At 35.7% G+C, this 11,116-nt stretch overlaps 1 protein-coding gene across 2 annotated transcripts in view; it reads left to right on the forward strand.

Moving 5' to 3' along the window:
• Positions 1-7,432, forward strand: part of LOC106747377 (heterogeneous nuclear ribonucleoprotein U) — a 9,587-nt gene extending 2,155 nt beyond the window's left edge. Inside the window, exons 3-10 of one of the 2 annotated variants that reach the window (XM_014624841.1) lie at positions 1,072-1,261; positions 1,436-2,172; positions 2,498-2,623; positions 2,698-2,863; positions 3,948-4,190; positions 4,274-4,529; positions 4,804-5,098; positions 5,463-7,432. In XM_014624841.1, the coding sequence (XP_014480327.1) occupies positions 1,072-1,261; positions 1,436-2,172; positions 2,498-2,623; positions 2,698-2,863; positions 3,948-4,190; positions 4,274-4,529; positions 4,804-5,098; positions 5,463-5,615 (2,166 nt within the window). In that variant the 3' untranslated portion in view covers positions 5,616-7,432. Of the gene's footprint in view, positions 1-1,071; positions 1,262-1,435; positions 2,173-2,497; positions 2,624-2,697; positions 2,864-3,947; positions 4,191-4,273; positions 4,530-4,803; positions 5,152-5,462 lie in introns of both variants that reach the window. The other variant, XM_014624842.1, reaches the window with a different exon arrangement.
• The last annotated feature ends 3,684 nt before the right edge of the window (positions 7,433-11,116 follow it).

Here is an 11,116-nt window from a genome sequence, read left to right on the forward strand (position 1 = left end):
TGTGTGTGTGTGTGTGTGTGTGTGTGTGTACATATATATGTATATACACACACATATTTATTTATTTATTCAGCTTACATGCCAAGAAAGAACTTGGTTTATAATATTACTCTAACCACACTCATCCACACCTTATACCTAACTAGTTACCTGGCTCTAACCACACTCATCTACACCTTATACCTAACTAGTTACCTGACTAGCAAACTGCCGAATTATATATGATACTATTTTAATATATAATTTATAAAAATTGACAAATCAAAACAACAATGTCTTATTATTTCTATCCTACGTATCATAGCCTTTTATATCTGATCTCTTTCTTATTTATCTACTATTCTTATATTACTTGCGCTAACCCCCGAGGAAGATTTTATAACTTCTTATCTCTCTGTTGTTCCCTATTTAATATCCTTTTCTTTTACACTATTACCTTTTTCCTCTTTTCTCTTTTTCATTTCTATTTCTCTTTCTTTTTGTAATTTCCGCAGTATACTGCTTTTCACCATATCTAGTTGTTCATCGTTCTATAGCCTGCATTACTAGTCTATATTTCTCTATTTTATCCTTACCTAATTCCATAAATCATTTATTTATTATCCTATGACATTCTTTTATATAATGATTTATACAGTCTTTTACTGTTCCAAAGAAAACACATTTTCTATATAATCAATATTTATTCGCTTCTCTCATATTCCCGCATCTTAGTTTTATTAAAACTCTAAGCTTTACCTTCCATCCTTAACTTTCATAAATTTTTCATTTTTAAATAACTGGGCGGGTCCTTCTTTTGTGCCAATCATTCTATAACATTTATTATATCTCGCCTCTGAAATTTTATTATACCCCCATTGTCTTTGTATATCCCTTTCCTTATTCATTATCTTTACCTCCAAGTTTGCTCCTTTATCCTTCCATCTTATATGAGTGAATATATAAGTTATTCATATTATAAAAATTTAATTAGGATTATATTTTCTGATAATATGAATAACTTATATATAATCATAAAATATTGTACATAATTAATCTTTATAATTAATTTTTTTCTGTAAAATGAAAAAGGATATGCAAATGGCGGAGACGAAGCAAGAAGATGCCAAGTTAAACACAGACGAGTCAAATCAAAAGGACTGTAAAGACAGGAGAAGAAAAAGGTCTCTTAGCCCATTGGAAGTCCATCAGACGTCTCCTGCTCCATACAAACCCGAGGAAGAGCCAGATTTTGATGAATATGCTGTAATTTTATCATATTGTAAGCACTCACATAAATTTTATGTATTTCTGAGCAATTGCTTTCATTTTAGTATATATAACAATATATATATATATATATATATATAAAATAAATACACATATTCATATATTTATATACATTAATATATTTAACAAGATTAATAGGAAGTAATATATTTCTCTCAACTTCCAGACGATTCGGACTTAAATTTAGTCATCAGTAAGGATGGATTTTATTCTGCAACACCTATGCACAATGACGATCTCTGTCACATGTGGGCCGGCACGAGAGCGTCTTACGGTTTTGCAAACGGAAAGGTGTACTACGAAACTAAAATTACAGAGAACTGTCCCACTATCGTGCAAAATAAAGAGCAGTTGCACATGCTCAGGCTTGGTTGGTCGACTCTCGACGCGTCGATGCAACTTGGCGAAGAAAGATTCAGTTACGCGTACACGAGCACCGGGAAGAAAGGTACGGACAAGGGGTTCACTGATTACGGATCGTGCTTTGGCAAGGATGACGTGGTAGGATGTTATCTTGATTTGACACCTGACAACACCGTGGAATTGTCTTATACGCTAAACGGCAAGGAACTGGGCTTCGCGTTCAGCATCTCCAAAGAAGAACTCGGTGACGAGCCGCTTTTCCCACACATCTTGAGCAAAAACTGCACATTCGTCTGCAACTTTGGACAAGAGAAAACATGGTGCGAGAATATTTCGGGTTACGTTCCAGTGGGCGTCGTTGAATTGAAGGACCGGGTTGCCGGTCCGCGCAGACCAGATAGGAAAGCCGATTGCGAGATAATAATGATGTGCGGCTTACCGGCGGCGGGAAAAACCGCATGGGCGAAGAAACACGCGGCCGAGAATCCAGACAAACGCTACAATATCTTAGGAGTTGATAACTTGGTTGAGAAGACAGGGGTAAGTGTTTCAAAGCCGAATGTGAGCCTTGTAGAAATGGTTGATTTATCAATTCAAGGTAATGTTTTGCCTTAAGTAATGTACAATGCCTTTCTTGTGTCTAGAATATTAGACCTGTATTCTGAGAACGTGCTTACAACGATGTTAGCACGCATATATATTTAAGGCTTGAAATACAAGACGATATTATGTGTTAGTTAAGACAAAAACTTAAGGCATAAAACATTGTCTTGAAATTATGAATCAGCTTTTCTTCCAAGACACTATCTCAAAATAAAATTTTATATATATAACACGGTTATCTGACGTATTTTCCACCCGACAGGATATCGCTCTCTGTCAAGAACAGAACCAGTCTCGGCGGGACGTCATTATCGACAAATGTAACCGTGCACTCGACGGATTGTTGGACGTGGCTGGTGGCAGAAGACGTAATTATATTTTAGACCAGGTAAAATACAACGTGTAAACACGAGTTTTGTGGTTGAATGTCATAATGAGAAAAATATTTTTTGCGCCACACAGAGAAGCAATGTGTACTCTTCTGTGCAAAGGCGCAAAATGCGTTACTTTTGCGGCTACCAGCGGAAAGCGATTGTCATAGTACCGGCGGATGAGGAATATATTCAACGTTTACTCACGCACGATGCAGGGAAAAGTATCCCAGATTTGAATCTTATGGAAATGAAAGGTATTATTTGAATTGTATTCTGAACAATATATGTACTATCACAGGATTGTATGTAGATGATTGCGCTATTTGAATATAACGATATTTAATTCAAATTATGTATATCAAGATTTTCTATTTGTCGATATGTAAGTTATAAAACTTAAAATTGTAAATATAAATTTTAAATATAAATGTAATTATATATGTATAAGGTATCTAATAATTTTTTCTCCGATTTGTGGTGTGCAGGTTGGGTGAAATTGAACAGAAAAGTCGTACAATGTTTTGCAAAATTCATAATATCCTGCACACCATGGATTCAAAGATAATCGGACACCACGTATATAAATTTTCTTATACAAGATGTTCGATAATTTTCTTGTGATTCGTGGTGTGCAGGTAGAACGGCTTAGATTGAACAAGAAAATCATTTTACAAAATTCGCAATAGTTAATGAGGAATTAATTAATCTGTACGAGCTAATGAGCGCCTTGGAAGCGGTAAGCCGAACTTTGTGTAAAGAGAAATGGCTTACTTCTGAAGATCTACTAGCAATGATAGATATCAACTGAGAGGCGTGTTTCTTTTCGCCGCGCAGCTCTGTGTGTCACATGCCGTTCACTGCTTACTGTGTTACTTCGTCTTTAGTTGATGCTCATTGCTACTAGATCTTCTCAAGTAAGCCATTTTCTTTATATAGAGTCCGACCTACCGTATCCCATATGCTCTAATTTTTTCATACAGATTAATTAATTCCTTATTAACTATTGCGAATTTTGCAAAGTGATACATGACTTTTCTGTTCAGTTTCATCTGTTCTATCTGCACACCACGAGTCTCGAAAAAATGATTGGACACCTTATATTTAAATAATTTTTAGAAATTATTATATTTTTTTATAAGTTACTTTGTTTTTTAATCCTAGTTATTTATTTTTATAAGTTTTTTTTTTATACAAGTAATTATCTACTTGTATAAATAATTTTTCTAAGTTATTTTCTATAAGTTTTATTCTTAGCCTTTTTAATTATTTTTTATAAGTTATTTTTACACAAATATTTTTTTTACTTATAAAGTTATAAAATTTATTGTAAAATTGCAGCGAACTTTATCGCACCTTCGGTGGGAGAATTTTTCGACGCAGTAGAGTGGGTCGGACTTAATGAGGAGGAGAGTAAGAAACTCATCGAGAAATACAACAAGGAAGGTAAAGAAGCTGGATTCGGCCAGCAACAGCCAGCAAAACGAGCTCGTTTTGACAAGAACGAGGCTGGAAACAGGGAGATACGCGATTCGCGAAATAACAGAGATATACCACGAGATCATCGTGACAGAAGGAACAATTGTAAGTCGATTGTTACTAGCGGCTTTCTTGTCATTAAATATGTCACGATGCCGCTGTTATTGTATCGTGCGTTTGTGATTCAGATCAAGATAGAGGAGGTCGCAATCCTCCTTGGCGCGGTGGCAACAATATGGGAGGTTGGAGAGGAGACAGACCACAAAGGGGCGGATACATGAGACATAGTAGTGGCTATGGTCCTCCTGGTCCATGGAGAATGCGAGGACGAGGTGGGCCCGTGATGCGAGGAGCGGACCGACGAAGCAGCGGTGTTGACAGGAGACAAGGAAATGATAGAAACCGATCTGTTGCGACTAGGCAAGGGGGTTGGAGTCACATGAGGTAAGTTAGCGTTGTTATTTACATTTTTTTTTAATAATGATCTGTGCGTTTACTTGCTTCTGACATCATTAATTAAAATGGCCGCAGGGAGGAAACAGGAGCCTTAATTATCGAACCCTTTGATCTGGCTTCCGGGTTAGTGCTATGTCCTTCATGGATTTGTTTCGTGAACATTTTAGCTTATTTTCATGAAGAAGGAACAATCTGAAAGTCTCTCTCTTCTCCTTCCGTTGCCAATAGATTATTCATTTGAATGCATTTGTCTTCGTTTTAGCGGTAGCTATCAAGGATCACAGCAATCCGGATGGGGCCAACAGGACAATTGGTCTGGCGGCCAATCGCAAAGTAACTGGAATCAGCAAGGTGGATGGGGCCAGCAACAATGGGGGGGAGGTAGTTGGAAAGGATATGGTAGCGCCCAGGGAACATACAGCCATACAGCGGGATATAATCAGCAGCAGGGCTACGGCAATGGCAATTGGAACAGTTGGAACCAGCAGTATTACAACAATCAGTATTGGGGCCAGCAACAACAGAGTGGACAGACCACTGCAGCTGGCAGCCAAGCTGTAAGCAAACAATAATCCACCACGTAAATCTTACGAGAACGGAACAGAGTAAGGTATAGATGATACCCATTTATTCGTATGCATATTAATAACAGAATTCTTGAAGAGAAATGAAAACCTGTTCCTTATCGATCGTTATGTTTTAAAAATACATTTCATTCGGGGGATATATGCAAAATTATATATATTTTTCAACACAATTTAGAGATACGTTGTGAAGATGAAACGTAAATCACGAGAGGGAATTAATAATATCTTTGTAAACTGAAAAAATTTCACTTATAACTCATGTTCTTCTCCTAAGTCTGGCTGCTGGTATAATCGTGTATAAATTTTATATTCACATACGCTTCTACGTTTGCAGGAAATTGCAAGTGAAACGATTGCAGCAACTTCCACGGACACGGGAGCAGGATACAGTTATTCGCAAGGCTGGCAGAGTTACACGCAAGGACGAACCACAGCCGCTCAGAGTGCAGCGACGTCGACCACGCAGCAGTCCCATTCACACAAATAAACAAAAGAGACGTCACGATTACATCATTGCACACGCATTCACAAGTGTTTGAATTTCTTGCAACATGTAAGTGTAATATGGAATATTTACGTCAATACAGCAGTGACTATTTGCCATAGTTATGACAGAGGAACTTGTAGAACGGATTTTTTCTCTTTTCGCGCGCAAAAGCACCATTATCACAAGCACTGTTAAAAGTACTCTTGCGAAAGAAATAGCGATTTTCCTGTCACAAGAAACATCAATTTCTTAGTCCTTAGTTCAATATATTTATTCCAGATATTTATTTGAGAAAATTTTGAGAAGATTATATTATTTGAATTCATATAATAACTATATGTGAAATTTTTTGGATGAGAGTTGTCAATATGTAGGATATTAAGTATCCTGAGAGAAAAATAACATTGAATCAAAGACTAATACGTAATTGATGCTTGCGAACTTCGAAAATCTTTATCGGAGAAACACAGGTCTAATAATCTAAGTGCATTAATGAGATAATGTTAACAGCCGCGAAGCGAGAAAGGATATAACTTTTTCTTGCGCCTTTAGAAGTAACGGCACGCGCAAAGAAAAGGAAGGATACAAAAAAAGAACGTGAGAGGAAGAATATTACGTATGGGTACATAACACGCAAGTAGCATTAGATTGGAAAGAAAGATACTCTTAATTATTAACCGTACATCCTCAGAGAGTTGTGTAAATATGTACAGATTTAAAATAAAAAGGAAGAATAAGAAAAAAGGAAAAAAAGGAAAAGATTAGGCAAAAGAATATTAATGATCTATTTATACAATGGATATTTAGAACTTTCCTGTAGTATTGAAACCTTTAGAGTGAGTGCCCTTTTAGAAAAAGAGAAGAAAGATATACAAGAGAAAATACACACACGCACAACATACACACACACACACACGTACACAGTTTTTATCTTTCCACCTTACTGACGCTGTATGAAAGGAGAATATTATAACGTAAATAAATTATTCTTGGACACTCGTTTTATACCTGCAGGTTACTCATTGCACAAAGTAAACGCGTCAGGCAAAAATTAGCGGAAAATGTATCATCTCTCCCCCTCCCTCCCTTCCTTTTCTCATATAAAGTAGGTTCGTTATATTTGAAAATGACACCGACGTGAGTAAAGTCTTGCTTATAATCATTAGCTTGATTAAACACAATTCCATAATATTTGTATCTATTGTATTTTCTAATTTTCTTTTTTTTCAACGTATGTATTATCTCGGCATTTTTATTCTTCACACGAATGTAATAGAGTTTTGCTGATCAATCCGCCTCTGTCATGCCGCGGGGAGCGACCTTCTCATACGTAATTTAATTTTGAAAATTATTCAATCGCTCAATACGCGATTATATTTGGAATTGTGACTTAAAAGACTTACGATGCATTTGTTACCCTACGTACTTCCTCCGATAGGACAATTCGATTTTCCTTGCTCCATCTCGAAGGAACGAAGATCGAACATCTCGATATCAAGCGACACGATAGCGTTTTATGCAAATTGCGTGCACACATAAAAGTGTATACGAGAGCTGTGTATAATTGTATGTAATACTTGATGTGCATACTTGAACGCAGACAAGATCTTCGTACCGCTGTTCGCGGCCAGACCGGATTGGATTCCGAGTGTGCTCGATTAATTGCTCTCGGAATCCTATTATGTAAGAAAACTGTTTGATCTTTACGGGAATTATCCGTCTATTTGCACTTTGTACACCGATGATATATTTTTATATATATACAGATATCGTTTTCTTAAATATATATGTATATATAATATGTTATACATTATATAATATATTATAATATATATATGTCACACACATATACAATATATTATAATGTAATTTATAATATATTATATAATAAATACATTATGTGATATATAACATTACATATATATGTATGAAATGTTATATATATATATATAACATTACATTGTACATATATTATAATATATGATATATATTATAATATATTACATATATGTGCGCGATATATTTCATCATTGATTCTGAGAATATAATCGCACGATGTAATCATTTATAATTTACGCGTATATTCACTCGATTCACGAAGATTGTACGATTGATAATGCGTCGTAAATCGTCCTCCTGATTGTGTGCTGGTCGAAAACGACGAGTGTCCGAGAGAGAAATCTCTCATGAGCAAAATGGATGATCTGTCTCGTCGCTTCTTTCACTCGCAAAAGATCCTCTTTTTTGTTTTTTATATTACGTTCGCCGAGTAATGATTGTCTCATTAGCTCGTTTCTCCCCCCCCCCCCCCCCCCNNNCCCAACGTATTGTACAGTGTGTGACGTTGTGAGCTACATGTACTTCTGTGTGAATTCAAAAATAATTTAACGATTAAATAACGATACACAGAGTTATAGAGATAATAAGAAAATATTTAGGGAACGAGGACATAAGGAGGGCAAGTGGACGTGTATGTGTGAGAAAGAGAAGCGAGGGTGGGGAACAGAAGCAAGCTATTTTTTAAGAAATAATCAGAAGCTCTATTTAACCCTATTCGTAGTGCATACTAGTACCTCTGTGTTACCATAAGCGAGGAAAACAAAGCCGCACGATGTTCAGTCAGTGGCGCAGGAGTTGCGGCATTCTTTTCCCTTCGTTTCTCTCCAATAAATATGACGACGCGTCTGTACATACATAATAAGAGGGTCGATTGTTCAATATTTCTTGAAAGATTAACTTCCCTTGCGGAAAATATCGGATGCGTTCTGTGGCTCATCGAAGGAGGAATGTTGCGATTTTTGCGCCACTACCAAATTCTATTCGTGGGTCGCACTAGGTAATACGACGATCACACGCGCAGTGATCTTTTTCTATACGACGGAAATAAAAAAAATCAGTATATAATCTATAAACTTAATTGTTGACAAAAATGTACAAACTTATTCATAAAAATAAAAAGGTTCTATTTATTTTGGCTTTCACCTATATTTTACAACCATAGCTCTCGCGTATAATATGCGTGCGTGTGTGTGTACGTGTATGCTGGCCGTATGTGCTATGTAACAATAATTAATGTACTAGGATTGTTCTGTGTATAAGCGGCGATTCAGTCTTGTGTATGTCTAGATCGAGATTCATCGCACGGACATGCCTTTAATACACACCTTCAAAAGGGGGGAACGCACAACAGATCGTTAAGCAATAGTACGCATGGCAGACTATGTAATGTAAGGAAACTTCACTGTATTTTGTGTTTATCAGAGTACAATACAATGGTCTGTACATGCACTATATGAGTAGTCGAAAGCCTGTCGTCGCAATAATAGTTCATTCGTTCTCTCTCTTTCTCATGTTTCGTTTTTTTGATTATATCTAAATATTATAATAGCATATTAATTATATATAAGCGAACTCAAGAGACAAGTTATTACACAGCTACTGTTACGTACGATCAACTGGTATGAGAATGGAAAAAAAGAAAAAAGAATGAAAAAAAAGACAAAAGAAAAATGTCGCTAACGTATTTTCGCTTGTGACGCATTAATATACATATAAGACGTGTATACGACGAGCTGAAAGAAAACGTGAAGGTGAAAAAGGAAAAAATGGTGATTAATGGACGTGCAAGTGTACGCTGCAGTTTAGGTACTTTTTACTCAAGTTGCAGCTTGAACGTGGGGACGATGATTCGATGAGAGAACTTGTTTCCGATTAATTCCCAGAAGTTAAGCTTTCTCATTGAATCATCGGTCATGTTCTAAACTGCAAGTCGAAGGAAAGAAAATGTCCAAACCGTACACTTTAAAATCAAATGTACAAGATTGTTCGATATGAAGGTTGAGTGAGCTTTCTCGCGATCCAGTAACAAAAATATAAGACGGAAGATACTTTAGCCTGAAGCAAACAAGTCAACGAACTTTATCAATCTTTACAAGTACGAAAATACCATGATCTTTTTATTGCGCGCGATAAATTATAGGTCGATCGACTTTGTCATCCTTAATTAATATAACATACGAACCAATGAAATTATCATATGATCGAGACACGTTGCACCGGGCGGAAGCCAACCAGTACAATTATAAATTGTGTGATGATAACTGTTTATATGTAACATAATTGATGAAACAATTTATATATGAGACAATTTATGTGTATAATACGCAATCGCATATTATAATAACAATGTTTTCGACGAAGCTGCCCAACTAAAACTCAATATATTAATACACGTCACTATAGATCCGTTAATGCTGTTATCATGAAACTGAAAGGAAAAAAAAAAATAAAATAAAAAAGGTCCGTCCAGCCGGAACCACGACACATCTGACTCGGATATCGCTACGAACGTGTAATGTAGCGTTCGAATGCATGATAATTAAGCATAGGAAAGTAAAAGGAAAACATAGAAATATATAATATTAGCAAAGCAATTTTGAGTAGCAGGAAATACCTCGGACAGAAAATATACACTTGTGCACAATAATAGTATATAGACGGCGTGTAAGATCGTAACTATATTTTAGAATAAACTGACATATCCCTCTCAATTATTGCCATCGTTGTCTTCGATATCAATATGATACAAATATACTCTATTTTGTCCGTTCTTATAACAGACAAAAATCGTGTCGAAATAATCGAACGAAATGATGCAACCCTCGTGTCATGGAAAAATGCGCGGCAATATCTTGACGCTTCTCCGAAAACCGACAAATGCGCCAAATCAGCATATAACGTTCCGAATCTAATTTAAGAACAGCTCGCACACCGCAGCCCGTATGTTTCTCCCTTTCTCTTATGATACATCTGTTTACGTTAGAAGGCCAGCTTCGAAGTTTAGTATCCCCTTATCTCCTTTCTTCTTTTTCTCTCCCTCTCTTTTATTTTTGGATTACACAATATAATAAATATTTCGATGGTATTAATCGGCGACAAATCGAATGCAAATAGCGCAAGCGCTTGTTGCAAAAAGAAGAGAATTGAGAATAAAGCTATACATTTAATCGAGAAATTAGATTCAATAGATTTATAAGAACTGATCGCAAGTTGCGTAAGAAAAAGAATAAAAAGTTATCAATTGTAATATAAAACAAAGTGAAACATGACACAATGTTATAATATGTCACAAACACACTTCGGTTCTATTTTTGGACCGATTCGTTATTTTGCATCACTAGCTTCTTAATTTTCGATTGTGTTATATCGGTTTGTATAATATTCATATTGCATTGAGAAGTATATTGCATTGTCCAAAAATAAGATCGAACCTTCTATGACATTGTATTATATTTTATATCTTGTTTTATATTGGAGTTGATAATTGATTTTTTGTTCTTTGTCTTACGCATATTTTATTCATTCGCATTTCGGTTCTATCGTAGTCTAATTTCTTGACAAAAAGTGAGGACTGTTATTTAAATAAAATAAATACTTCTCGTATTAATTTCGCGTTCAATATACACCAAAACACATTACTGCACTATTCCTATTATATATAT

Source organism: Dinoponera quadriceps, unplaced genomic scaffold (assembly GCF_001313825.1).
Source record: "Dinoponera quadriceps isolate SergipeBrazil2010 unplaced genomic scaffold, ASM131382v1 scaffold1831, whole genome shotgun sequence".
NCBI lineage: Eukaryota > Metazoa > Arthropoda > Insecta > Hymenoptera > Formicidae > Dinoponera > Dinoponera quadriceps.